The sequence below is a fragment of the Brassica napus genome, chromosome A3, assembly GCF_020379485.1.
Source record: "Brassica napus cultivar Da-Ae chromosome A3, Da-Ae, whole genome shotgun sequence".
NCBI lineage: Eukaryota > Viridiplantae > Streptophyta > Magnoliopsida > Brassicales > Brassicaceae > Brassica > Brassica napus.
Window position 1 is genome coordinate 35,291,453 of NC_063436.1, and position 14,557 is coordinate 35,306,009.

The 14,557-nt window shown below is 42.5% G+C and overlaps 1 protein-coding gene across 16 annotated transcripts; it reads right to left on the reverse strand.

Annotated features, from left to right (window-relative positions):
* Window positions 1–480: 480 nt before the first annotated feature.
* LOC106371895 lies at window positions 481–14,074 on the reverse strand. Of its 16 annotated transcripts, XM_048776917.1 has the most exons (8): window positions 12,789–14,074; window positions 12,086–12,147; window positions 11,859–11,915; window positions 11,139–11,222; window positions 4,415–10,947; window positions 4,226–4,317; window positions 4,048–4,124; window positions 481–3,963 (listed from the first exon to the last, which is right to left on the reverse strand). In XM_048776917.1, the coding sequence occupies exon 8, from the start codon at window positions 3,368–3,370 to the stop codon at window positions 2,297–2,299; it is 1,074 nt and encodes a 357-aa protein (XP_048632874.1). In that variant the 5' UTR covers window positions 3,371–3,963; window positions 4,048–4,124; window positions 4,226–4,317; window positions 4,415–10,947; window positions 11,139–11,222; window positions 11,859–11,915; window positions 12,086–12,147; window positions 12,789–14,074; the 3' UTR covers window positions 481–2,296. The 16 variants fall into 16 exon arrangements, with proteins under 16 accessions (XP_048632874.1, XP_048632871.1, XP_048632870.1 ...); XM_048776914.1 differs by having other exon boundaries at window positions 481–4,124; XM_048776913.1 differs by having other exon boundaries at window positions 481–4,124; window positions 4,226–10,947.
* Between the last annotated feature and the right edge of the window lie 483 nt (window positions 14,075–14,557).

Sequence of the window (14,557 nt, forward strand, 5' to 3'; positions counted from 1 at the left end):
TTTTCTACTCTTCTAGGTATGTTTTCAGGTTCAGGTGCATTTCGGAGTAAATCTATGACTTTGGAGCATTTTGGAGCTTAAAGGACATTTCATCCGAGCTGACCATGTAGAGGTCAACGAGAGGAAGAACAATCGATCAATGCGCATCCAGTGCTGTCGATCGACACCATGAGATGCCTCGACAAATGAAGATTAAAATCGAACGATGTACACAAGTACCATCGATCGATGTCGAGACATTGGACATGCGACATTTTGGATCCAGCGGACTTGAAGCCCAAGTCCAAGCCAAATTACGAAAATGCCCTGACGAGTTTTTAACCTAGTAGATTATATACTGCCTAAGTGTTTTGACGGCAGGGAGCGCTTTTTGTTACAATTTTACTTTGAGAGAGAGAGAGAGAGAGAGTTTTGGAGAGAAGATCACTTGTGATTGGAACTCCTTGTTTTCATTTCGTTTCATCTATACTATGAATTCCCATTTTTTCATTGTCATGAATTGCTTTGCTATGTCTGAGTAGTTCATTTATTAGATCCAGGGTTCAGATAGGTTTGTGGGATTAGCCCCAAACTATAGATCTGCCTTGTTGTGATATTCATGATAGATTTGTATTCATTGCTTGTTTTAGCCTTGCTAACTAGAACATGATCATAGGATTGCATACTCAAGCACCCTTGTTATCCCATCCTGACATCCCTTCATGTCGGAGGTCTTCCAGGCGAACGTTGAAGCGTTGTCTTTGATGAAAGAGATGATCTTTGAACATATGTCGTCGGACAGGTAGACGCCAACTCGGATGATTTTCGTTGGGTCGGATTCATCGATTGCGACTTCGCGAACTTCCTCCTTCTGGGGGTATATCTTGTTGAGTGGTTTACTGACGGAGTTGACGAGGGAAGCCTGTTGCTGCATCTTTACAGTTGCAATCAGCAGTTCTCTCGTGGCTTGTTGATCTCCCCGAATCGTCTGTGTTTTACCACCTGCGTATACTGGAAGACGAATTGTTCCGATCATTTGCTCTGAGGCCCCGTTGAAGCCAGTGAGCGTGCGAGAGGAAGGCTTCTTATCTCTCAAATCGACTCCCATTTTGTCGAGTGTGTCGCGAAAGATGAGATCGACTGAGCTGCCGGTGTCGATAAGGACTTTTGCGACTAGGCATTCTCCGATGTCAAGGTCGACGAGGAGAGGATCGTTGTGTGGTGTGTGGACGCCCCTGGTATCTAGTGCCGAAAAAGTGATCTGGTGATCATTTTCGACTGGAGGCGGCCACTTCTTGGAGGTGGTGGCTTGTCGTTTGTAGTCTTTGACAGCTCGAACTGAGTCGCCGCAAGGAGGTGATCCTCCCATGATTACGCTAATGTGCGGATTGCGGGTAGCTCACATTGATTCGAGTTGCTTCCTTAAATCATCGGTTGTGTTCTCGAATTGAAGAGTTTCTGCGGGCTTTTTCTTTTTTGATTCGAGACGTCGTCGCAGATCGGACCCTTTTGAACGGTTGAGTTGGATTCGCAGGCCATCGGCCTTTGAATTGAGCTGGTCGCGAAGGTCGCCGTTTTGACCTATTCTCCTGGCGCTGGATTTTGAGATGGTCGCGCGGAGGTCGGCGCTTCCTACGTGTTCGTTCGTAGCGCTCTTTCGCTTCAATAGGGTGCGCAGATCTTTGTCTGTTGTCGGGGAAGTGAGAGATTGCTCGACTTTGCTGTTCAGTTTGTCGCGTAAATCTGGTTGCATTGTCGAGGAGTCGTCGTCAGAGGAGTCACAAGGGCGAGAGAGTATGACTTCCACTCGTCACCGGCGACGCGGATGTTCGTCTTCTGATGAATCGTTGGCGGGGCCGACGTTGTTGACAGCAGTGCGCTCAGGGCTCGCTCTTTCCTCGCTAGGGGCCGTGTTCTGTTGAGACTTCTGTGCCTTCTTCTCCTTGTTCTTACTCCAACTTTTGGTGTTTTTTGGGGTCGTTGGAGAGGTGGGCATTTGAATTGTCCCGTTAGTGATCCCGTCGAAAAATTGCCCGATGAGGACTTTGCACTCTTTCGTATCATGGGAATCCCTTTTGTGGTAGAGGCACCATTTCTTTGGCTCCTCGGAGTTTGAACTCGCTGGTTCGGACGACTTTGATTGCTTCGAGGCGGAGTCTCGATCCCAGTGGTTCCAGGCTTTCTCTCGCGTGACGGCTGCTGTTTTTGGCGATTCCTCGTCGCCGACCGAGCTAACGTAGCCTCGCTTCTGAGTGGTGTTCCCACCGGATGAGTGCTGGCGGGGCTCAGGGCGGGTGTTGTTTGTTCGGGCGGGTCGCTATTTCGCTGCTGCTTCTTTTGCAAACTTTGCTCTTGTGTCTTCTTCCATGCGGATGAAGTTGTTCGAGCGAGCGATGGCGTCAGACACAGATTTCGTCGGGTATCGGTAAAGATCCTGACGGAACGTGGAGTCAACGTGCAAAGTGTTCATCAGAGACTCGACAGTGATAGGATCAGGAATATCAACTTTCGAGACGATAGCCTTGAACTTCTCCATGAAGTCGCGGAGGCTTTGGCCGCTGGTATGAGTGAGGTTCCACAAGTCGGACACGGTCGTTTCTTGGTTGGTGAACATGATATAATTCTTCAGGAAGGCCGTCGAGAGGTCGTGGAAACAATCGACGGAGTTTTCTCTGAGGCCTGTGAACCAAGTAAGGGCCGGTCCTTCTAGGGTTTCGACAAAGAGTTGGCAAAAGCCGGCGTCTTTGTCTTCGTCGGTCAGATTTGCGTGTCGCATCGCTATGTTGAAGGACGTGACATGAGTAGAAGGGTCGGAGAGACCCTTGAAGGTTGGAAGACGAAGTTTCTCCATCTTCTGGAGCCGTACGCCGGTGACCCTTTGTGTGAAGGGTGTGCGAAGAGATTCCGCGAGTACGTGCTCGATTTGGGGCGCCGAGGTCGTCACCTGGTGGATCTTTGAGTTGATGTCGAGGACCGACTGTTTCAACGCGGCTAGCTCGCTTGCGGTGTCTGCGTTGATGTCGTTACCGGCGCTCTGGTTGTAGTTACCGGCGCTCTGGTTGTTGTTACCGGCGCTCTGGTTGTTGTTGTCCCCCGCAGGTGCTACGTTGGTGGTTCGTTCAGTGGCGAACAGGTGTCGACGGTACTGCGCCGTTGAAGCTTCGGCGTTTGCAGCGATAGGGGCGAGTATTTTTGCTATCGCTGTGATTTGGTCGACCGCCGCCTTCTGCGCCGCTTCTTGCAGGGCGAGGCGTGCCAAGATGGTTTCCATAGACGCAGGAGGGGGTAGCGGAGTTACTGGTGTAGGCGTAGGTGTTACCTCGGGAGCCGGCATCACCTCGAGAGCTTCGCGCTCCTCGCCTGACGAAGAACTGTCGTTGCTGACAACCATAGTACTAACGTTACTTTGCTAAAAAGGCCCCACGGTGGGCGCCAACTGTTTGATCGGAAAACGGTGATAAAGAAGATGTGGGTTTAACAAAGACGTTTTATTATGGTCGGAAGAGACGATTAGTCGGTTACAAGAGAGATAAGAAAGTGCGACAGAGAAGAGGCCGGTAACTCGGAGAGCTACCGGAAAAGTACAAATAACGGCAAGATGAAGTAAAGGTGAAAACCCTAATCTAGCCGCCAAGTGTTAGTCAGATGATTTCGGATCCCTTTCTCGTTCCTCTTCCTTCTCCTTATATAGTCCTCTGATGTGTCGTTCTTGACCTAACTTAGGTCGTCTTCGTGGGCCTTCCTTATTGGGCCGAGAGGCCCGCATTCATCCGAGCGGTCGCCGAGCTGGGTGCCTCTTAGTCGACGTCACTCGACTCGAGATACTGTAGAAGCGAGCCGAGAGATTGACCCTTTAAGCCGACTACCCAAGCCATCATTTTCTCTGGTCCGGGCCAGGCCTTTTATTCCTTGGGCCTTGTGGGATGATTAAATCCATCCCCTACAGTGTTGGTGAAAGTGTGACTGTCGGCTTTGAAGGAATCTCTGAAGAGCCAGTACCAGCCACTTTTGTGTTTTATTTAGATAAAAAATCATTTCGATTGAAGCTTTCTGGAATCAAACGTTTACCTCAAAACGCTTCCAGAAGTATAGAATCAAGTGTTGCATGAATGCAGCGGTTGTCATAAGGGCAAGATAAGAAAAGCCTGTTGAGAGTAACGCAGTAAGGGACAAATACACTGTGACGACTCTGAGAAATATATACAGTAGTAATCAGACAAATATAATGTATAAACTCAGTCCTTACCATATGCATACGAGAAGAAATAAATATGGACCACGAAGAAGTACAGCAAAAAGAAACGTGGGAAGAACTTCATCGATATTGGTGTCCTAACACTGCAACATTTGGAAGATAGATTGTGAGAATATCACGAGTAAGAGACCTCGATAGTTCATATATATGGGTGACTGAGGCGTAAGAGAAAGACCAAACCTTATCAGAGTGAATAATTCGCATAGCCAGACAAGAACTAGAACCATGAAAGCCAACAGCTGGTCGTCGTAAAACTCAAACAGGAGAAAGAGAATCCCAATCATAATCTACAATTTCAAATGATTAGATTATGTTGGTCAGACTCAAGAGAATCCTTTGAGATGTTGGAATAAAAAAAGAACCAGTGATGTTGTAACAGCCCGATCCCCCGGCGTCCCACCGGAGTTATCGAAAGGGCGTTATGGACACGTGTCTACTCATTTAGACAACCCTACGTGTCCTGTTATTGGCCCAAGAGTCGACGGACGCATAACCTTCTTTGAAATACCGTCACACCCACATCCATATACTTCTACTTACAGCCATGCGCACAGGGATATGGAAATGGAGGAATGAGCAACAAGTTACTCAGTGAAATGACTCTAGACCAGCCTGCCTGCATGACACTCTATACTACTCTATGCGGGAACTTGGGCTGACTAGCCACTACAATCAGTTAATGCATCTTAACATTTCATATCATCATCATTATTTCCAAACATTCAATTCCATACATTTCTAGCAACCTAGTGATCAATCAATATAATGATCTCACTCATTGCCACACACGTTAAACCTTAGACTTAACCGACTCGTCTTACCAGACCGACTCAATCCTAAGACACCTTTAACACCCCGTTATCCAACCATGATGCACGTTTTTTTATCCCGCCTCTCGCGGTTGGCACTTCGTTTCTTATCATAGTGGGTAGCTCCCACTAGGCTTCTACCCCATATTCATGTGGATTCGCCACATCTCCTATGGGTGCTTCCATATTCTTGTGGATTCGCCACATCTCCTATGGATACCTAGCGAGAACTACTGCCACACATACTTTCCTTAGACTCTATATGCTTTCCCACCCATGCTTAACCGTAACATTATTCTTTCATATTTTCACTTATCCTTTTACATCCTTATCATTTCCACTTATCCCTTCCCATTCTCATTCACTTTCCTTTTCATTTAGACTTGTACTTGGACTCATTCACTAGATGCCACCCGTTATCGGTGTCACACACAATACACATCGCACTCAAGTTCTACTTCAATAACTTTAACAATCATTACTCATCTATCAGCTTAGCATTCATTTCTCTCTAGCATCCTAACTTTAATCACTAACCACTCATGGGACTACACATCCAAACATACAAGCATAAATCACCAATCAATCATCACTACCACAACTCCATTTCAGTTTACTAAGTCCCATTTAACAATATGAGGGTTCTTATGCATCGTGATCCATTAATCTAACATCCTAGCAATAATCATGTTCTATCATCCTAGCTTTCAAACAGGGTCTAAACAACCCTAACTCCAACATAAAGGAGTATACAGTGCATGAGAATAAGATGGGTTCAAGACACTCCACCTTAGCCTAGATCTGGATCCGGATCTGGAAACAAGACACAAGACACAAGGGAGAGGAGATTGGGATCTGGTCACCACCACCACCACACGGCGCCGGCGAGGAGAGAGAGAGCATGCGACGGCGAGGAGAGAGAGCGACGGCAAGGAGAGAGAGAGCATCGCGCGGGAGAGAGAGAGACAGCGCAAGAGAGAAAGGGAGAGCTCGACGGCTAGGGTTTCTGGTCTCCGGGAATTCTCTGCAGAGCTTCGCTTAAGTTTCTGTATGAGGCAAAAGGGAGGCTGCATCTCTTTTTATAGGAAAGGTAAAGGGAAACCCTAGGTCTTTGCCATATGGGCCGTAGAGAATCCCAATCTTTTATGAGAATTTTTGGGCCAGGAACCGGGCCGTTACAATTCTCCCCCACTTGAATGGAATTCGTCCCCGAATTCCGTGTGTCGATAATCCAACTCTAACATCCCGAACCCAAATGGGTAAACAACTCGTCCTTTGAAATCTAATGGTTCATGCAACAGGCCAGGTTCCATATTCCTCACGGAGATCCAACGTCTTCTTAAATCCCAATCGATTCTCCAACCGCGTTCTCATCCCTAGATTGCTTTTATCTCATATGCATTTCCATATCACCACCACTCTTGTCGACGTAATTCTCTAATGGTCATGTACCTCTTCTATCCTTTCATAAAGCAGCTCATCATCAACAATTATATCTGCTAAGCGGTTTCCTGGATCATCTCAGGCTCGAGATTCTGATCTCCCCCACTTTGGTCCAACATAAGGGATTCAACATGGTTGTTCATACAATTCTCATAGGGGATATCCATTTGCTCGACTCGTAGCTAATGTCTTCCATGGATTCAACTAATATCAGATCCATTAACCTACTTCCTCTCTAAGCTCAACACACATGTACACCACATAGGTTGATTGCGATATCCTTGGCGACCCAACAACAAAAATATATTTTTATCATGTTCCATTTCCATTTGACACATACAACTCTTGCATCAATCATATACGGCCTTACACCCCACTGTTCTCAACTAACAAATCTCAACTGCAAAGCTCCATTAAAACCCTCTTTATCTTTAACCATGGCAGTTCCTCTTCGAATTCTGATAAATATGTCTGCTGCCCACTATAATGCCCATTGCGACCAATAACTTGTCCCATGGTCTCTTCCTTCACCGTTGCGTGGTACCCAACCACATCTCCGTTGATTAACTTAGCGAGCACTTCATCTCACGAAACATAACAAGCTACTCCAAAATACCATCACACTCTTCGGTGGAATAGAATATTGTGTCTTCGATCATCACTATCGCGTGCTTATCTTAATACGCTTGCGGCATCGTACATCTACAACTGGTAATGTCCATTACCAACTCATAATGTTGTCTCCTGGATGTTTTTCTTTGATATCAGAATCTGGCAATACCGTAATGTCAAATCGCTCTTAGTGAACTCCAAAACTACTTGCTGTAGGTTCCAACAACTCAACGAACTATATGGTGCTAACTGATATGGTCCCTTTGACTAGACGATGTTCTGTATTTCCGCTCTATGTTGTATGTACTATTTCATTTCCATGGGTCCATAAAAATGCTCAAAAGCGTCTGCATACCCGGCTACTGCAGCAATGGTATCCAATACTTAGAACTTTCACTTCCAAATACAAATCATTCTCTTTTCCACTTAACTCTTCAGATTTCAACATCAAGATAGCTTATATCCATATCATAATCCTTATTCCAGTAAGGACTACTCTCCTCTCCTATCGAGGATTATGAGTACATGCCAATACAATACATTAACTCCACGTGCTTGGTCCCGGTCTGGTTTCCTAGCCTCTTCCTATTCATTAATCTTTGACCTCCATATAGATTCTCGCTAAGCCCCGATGCTATTCCTATCACACTGCAACATCCCCGAACACTGGTACACCTCTAAATACGCATCCCAAAATTCTGTCACTTCATATCATTCCAACTCCAACCCCAGCAGGTCTCCATGCAGGCTCACACCGTCGTGAGGTATTAACACTACCACATACACTCCCATGGTCATCATTCTCTATACTCCCTCGGTCCTAACCCAGGTAGCCCCAATTGATGTTGCCCTTGCGGGAACCGGTAGTTAGGATAACACTTCAACCGTGGATCCTACTAGTTGAGTCCAGCAGCCCCGACTTGGTGTTTAGCTACTCCGCACCGAACATATCCTCGTCCTTCGGTCTGACCATTGTTTCCTTGATGAACGAACCTCCTATCATAGCCCTACTGGTTGTACTCGTAGTATTCTCCCATCCATTATATCCTAGTGTGGTTCTTCTCGCACTTCCGCTCTTGTCACAACGAAACCGCCTTGTGGTAATGGCGATGTCGCAAGTTCCCCTTGGGCTCTGAGTATGTAATGCTTAGTTAGCCTATGATCTTCTTACAACCAAAACTATAACTCTGCACCCTTCTAGATTAGCTAATGATCCCAGTAATCTTGCACGTCACACCAATTCTTCAGATCGGTTCTCATTTCCTTCAGGAAGTGGTGAATCAGTTCTCGCCCCCTTAGAGGGTGCCCGAAAAATCTCCTCAGGGGGTTACATCCTTATTGTATTCCCTTACATTCATGTCTCTCTCGCGGATATCCTAAAACTAGCCCTCCATTAGATATATGTCCTTCCTCGGGAAATACCTTCATTGACTTATGACCTCAACTTATTTCACTGCACCTCTAATGTTCCTCCAAACCTATGATATCCGCCACAACCTTCACGTTCTCGGTAGTTACATTAGTCGGGTTTCCATCTCTGGCTTTTCTCCAACCACTCCAACTCATGTGTCTCCAACTCATGTGTCTGGCGATGAAACTTCGTCAATGGGCGTCACCGGTAGGGTACCACCTTTCCTTTTATGGTGCGCTGAGTCCGAGTGTACATCGGGTTCCACCATGCAGGTCTACGGTACCCGTAATTGTCAGTCTGGTCGTTACTGATTGTCGAAGACATCCTTCAAGTAGACATCCGATCAGAACCATACTAGAAGTATAGATATAGTGGGTGGTTTTGAAATCGTTTTCAGAACTTTTAGGAGAATCAAAACTTTCACAAACTCTTTTCTTTTAATGAAAACAAGTTTTTTTTTTTTTTTAAACGTCGGAAATGCTGATCCCTTAGGACAGAACTAAGGGATCTTAACCCGCTTTGATACCAATTGTAACAGCCCGATCCCCCGGAGTCCCACCGGAGTTATCGAAAGGGCGTTATGGACATGTGTCTACTCATTTAGACAACTCTATGTGTCCTGTTATTGACCCAAGAGTTGACGGTCGCATAACCTTCTTTGAAATACCGTCACACCCACATCCATATACTTCTACTTACAGTCCTGCGCACAGGGAAATGGAAATGGAGGAATGAGCAACAAGTTACTCAGTGAAGTGACTCTAAACCAGCCTGCCCGCATGACACTCTATACTACTCTATGCGGGAACTAGGGCTGACTAGCCACTACAATCAGTTAATGCATCTTAACATTTCATATCATCATCATTATTTCCAAACATTCAATTCCATACATTTCTAGCAACCTAGTGATCAATCAATACAATGATCTCACTCATTGCCACACATGTTAAACCTTAGACTTAACCGACTCGTCTTACCAGACCGACTCAATCCTAAGACACCTTTAACACCCCGTTACCCAACCATGATGCACGTTTTTATATCCCGCCTCTCGCGGTTGGCACTTCGTTTCTTATCATAGTGGGTAGCTGCCAGTAGGCTTCTACCCCATATTCATGTGGATTCGCCACATCTCCTATGGGTGCTTCCATATTCTTGTGGATTCGCCACATCTCCTATGGATACCTAGCGAGAACTACTGCCACACATACTTTCCTTAGACTCTATATGCTTTCCCACCCATGCTTAACCGTAACATTATTCTTTCATATTTTCACTTATCCTTTTTCATCCTTATCATTTCCACTTATCCCTTCCCATTCTCATTCACTTTCCTTTTCATTTAGACTTGTACTTGGACTCATTCACTAGACGCCACCCGTTATCGGTGTCACACACAATACACATCGCACTCAAGTTCTACTTCAATAACTTTAACAATCCTTACTCATCTATCAGCTTAGCATTCATTTCTCTCTAGCATCCTAACTTTAATCACTAACCACTCATGGGACTACACATCCAAACATACAAGCATAAATCACCAATCAATCATCACTACCACAACTCCATTTCAGTTTACTAAGTCCCATTTAACAATATGAGGGTTCTTATGCATCGTGATCCATTCATCTAACATCCTAGCAATAATCATGTTCTATCATCCTAGCTTTCAAACAGGGTCTAAACAACCCTAACTCCAACATAAAGGAGTATACAATGCATGAGAACAAGATGGTTTCAAGACACTCCACCTTAGCCTAGATCCGGATCTGGAAACATGAGACAAGGGAGAGGATATTGGGATCTGGTCACCACCACCACCACACGGCGCCGGCGAGGAGAGAGAGAGCGTGTGACGGCGAGGAGAGAGAGCGACGGCAAGGAGAGAGAGAGCGTCGCGCGGGAGAGAGAGAGAGAGACGGCGCAAGAGAGAAAGAGAGAGCTCGACGGCTAGGGTTTCTGGTCTCCGGGAATTCTCTGCAGAGCTTCGGTTAAGTTTTGTATGAGGCAAAAGGGAGGCTGCATCTCTTTTTATAGAAAAGGTGAAGGGAAACCCTATGTCTTTGCCATATGGGCCGTAGAGAAGCCCAATCTTTTATGAGAATTTTTGGGCCAGGAACCGGGCCGTTACAGATGTGTGTGCATACCGGTACAAAGACAAGGGATTCAATCACGTGCACAAAGATCAACTGAAATGTTGGTAACCGATGCTGAGCATGGTGTTGAAGCTGCACTAAAAAAAAATTTATATCCAAACAAAGATGATTGTTGAGAAGCAAAGATGGGTCGGCTACTGAAACAGAATAAAGACAAACCAGTGAACTTCAACATACGAGTGTGTGTCTCTCGCAAAGTGAATGAGACAGACATTGTGGTTGTGAAAAACACAAAAAGTGACATCATAAGCACACCACATTTCGTCACCAAGTAATCTGCATGCGTCCGGAATAATAATATTTACTTTAGCACATGTTTATACTGAACTAAAGAGAAAGTTGCAAGAGCTACTAATGCCGCCTTAATCATATCTTCCATTCCAACATAATGCTCACACAAAAAAGATTTGAGAGATTCAAAGTAAAATTTCTAACAAATGATGTTCATGACACAGAACATGCCATACCTCCAAATTACGAAGATCCTTCAAAAAGTTCTTGGGAGTAACTAAGATTGTAAAACTCTCTTGTTTGGAAATTGTATAGATAACCTGTAATGGGTAAAGTTCAAGTTATACGAGGTGAAATCTCCAACTTTAACAATAGCATATAGATAAAAATAATCCAAGGAACATGAGCAGGAGACAATGACATTGGTTATTTTACATTATGCATTTTCATGCATGGACCAACTAATTCATGCATTTTCCAGAGGATAAATTAATTAAGGTAACAATAAAATATAAACAGTCTTTTTTTAGCAGTAGGCTAAAAGTTCAGATGGAGATAGGTTGCACACAAGCTACATGAGCAAGGATAAAACAAATAGTTGTCCTCAACGCAAGGAATCAAAGGCCTAGAAGGATGCAGATATATAACTCGGCTCTGCCTAATTGCAAAATGAAGAGACCACAAATATTTAAACTTGCATGGGCTTTATCAACCAGACAAACAGCTTATACCTACCTTGACCAGCAGAGTTTTGTAAGCTATTCATTATAATTGTATCATATCCTACAACTCTGTTTATAGTAAGTTGTTGCCATCTGTAAAAGTAAATTTAATTTTATAAAGCTTATCATCAGGATCCAACCTTTCCAATTAAATTTTAGTTGTTTCCATAGTGAGGGACAATAAAATGAGTATTACATGTTGCCAAAGCAGGGATGTCGTGCTGATATGCTTACATTTGCAGTGCGAATGTTATGCCATGACTTTGCTTCATCAGGCAGCAAAAAGTAGCCCTATATAAAAATAAGGCAAAGCAACTGTAAGATCGAACCAAAATTTCAACTTAAGAGTTTCTCATTTATGTATCTTTCTTAACAGAATAGATTATTCTAGGGTATAAGATGCCCATGGATCTTCCACTGGTCAGCATTACTTAAGGCTATCAACAGAGGATAATGTTTACATTTTCCATAGTATATAGATATGTCGGCTCAAATTCTTGAGTTCTTCTCTCAAGCCATTGAACTGTCATAAACAACAGACCAACACATTAATTTCTAGCATAACGGTTAATGCATACATCACCCACCTGAGGCATACCAGTTAATGCAACATGGGTTACTCTTCTAATCAGTAAACCTCTTAAATGAAAAATAGTAGAATGGCTATATAAAAAAAAGGTTTGTAAATAGAGACTTTTGGTAGTTTACATATTTCAAAACAAGAAATGTTTTTCAAGAAGGCAGTGTATGTATTCAGATTCAATTTTTCATTTGTAGAAAGGCACATCATTGTCTGATAGATTCATTTAGATAAGATAAAGAAGAACTAAACGACTATAGACACATAAAATAGAGATTCTATTGAGATGGATTTTACCTGCATAGTAGTTGACTCCAAACTAAGTTCAAGCCAAACACAAAACACAGAAAGAAATCAGAAATGTATCTTGGGCGGATTCTAAATAGTAGACTCCAAACTAAGTTCAAGCCAAAAACCTCATATTTATAGCTTCAGCTCCACAATATTCATATGAACAAAACTACATAAAAATCTGATTAAAATGAGGAATATGCATAACTATGATTTCAGTATTTCAGACATAAAAGTTAAACCATAAGAGTCATTATCTGAGGCAATTTACCAAAACGGCTCTGAAAAACTACCTTAATCACGATTTTGTCAGAATCGGCGTGAATTGAGTGCCTGCTGAACATAATTGGCGTGTATAACAACGAGGATGCAGAACAAAGTGATGGCAACGAAGATAAACGAATACTCAAGGAAAGCCCTAACCCTAGGCTTTAAGATTTGTGAGAACCTCTCCTGAACCCTGATAAACGTCTGCTCCGGATCCATCTTCGATCTAAGATGCACTTCTTCTTCCTCTTCTTATAATTGTCCGCTTCGACGAAAGGAGGGCGTTGACATCGGATTCGATTTGCTCTGCAGTGAGGACGATGATTGCTGATTGCTTTTCTTCAGAAGAATATCAAACCCACGCAAGTGAAGATTAAAGGAAAGATTGAAAGCACTGCAAAGGAATTGTCTACTTTTATTTTTCGTCTTCTGAGAGGCAGTGGCGAGTTTTGTTGAGAGTAGAATCTTGGCTCACGAGGGCGAGGGTTCGAACGTCCTGAATATTTTTTATTTATTTTTAACGTCTTGTCTTTTACGAGACATCATCTTTCTTGTCACTATTTGGCAAGAAGCAATCTCAAATAGACTCAAGAAAAACACACTAAATATATTTATTTTTAATTTGGAAATTATGTAAATTATATAAACCTAGATATTAATTTGAAATGATATAGTATTTAAAAACTTAACTATTTTTTTTATATAATTTATAGATAGTTCAATTTTATTTAAACTAAAAATAATATTAATGGTATGTTTAATTAAAACATATAGAAAAAAATTGCTATAAATCCTCCGTATTGATTTTAGGGTTTAAAACAAATTAAAAGAAACACAATTCACAATAGGCATTGTTACACAACAACGGAATTAAAATATAAATTGAGCGTAAGAATGTGATTTTCTGAAGATTCTCACATGTTTTACTTTAAATTTGTTATCATCATTCTTTGCGTTTGTTTTTACAATTCTTATCCACAAAATTGATTAAATACAAATAAATTTAAATTGAAATATTAAGTTTAGTAAAATAAAAAATCTATAATATGTAGTATATTTACGTTTATGTGTTTATGAATCTTTGAAACTGCAAATTTAAAAACTAAAAAGGGTTTTTTGCAGATTTGACTCAAAACATAAAGTCAAACACAAAACTAACATCTCCTTCTTTTTTAGTTTTGTTTTGCTCTATTCACCCCCACATGTTCACATTATTTACGAAAATCCCATTAATTTTTATTTATTTTTTCGAAAATGACTTTTTTACTCTCTCAACCTCATCATCTTCAAGTATTTACAAGATTGCCATTGCCATCAATACCCCAACCACCATGAACAACCAATTTGAAGCTTTTAATGCACCTAAAATCGATTTACACTCTCTCTTTCTCACTTGTTATGAAGTAAAAACAACATCTCTTTCACTTTGCCTCCATATTCATCCAAAAAACTCAAGCTTTTGATTCAAAATTTTTTATGATTGATAGAGCCATTCAAGCATACTATTCTTGGTGGGTTACTTTCGTTTGAGATTCTGGGTGGTTGGAGGAGACTCTGTGTGCTAAGGAAGTCATCTCACTAGTTTAAGGTATGAATTTGAATTTTTTTCAAGATCTGTTCACGTAGAAGACTTACCCGTAAGTAGTTTTGCTGTAGAAGACTTACGGGTAAGTCTTCTGGTCAAACGGACGACTTACCTATAAGTCGTCATCTTTGTTTGTTAAAAAAAATCTAGAGAATACCCTAGACGACTTACCAGTAAGTCGTCTAGGATAAACGGGATAGTTTTGCATTT

Coding starts and splice junctions, on each gene's coding strand:
- LOC106371895 (XM_048776911.1), bottom strand. CDS start 3,370: ATGGTTGTCAGCAACGACAGTTCTTCGTCAGGCGAGGAGCGCGAAGCT.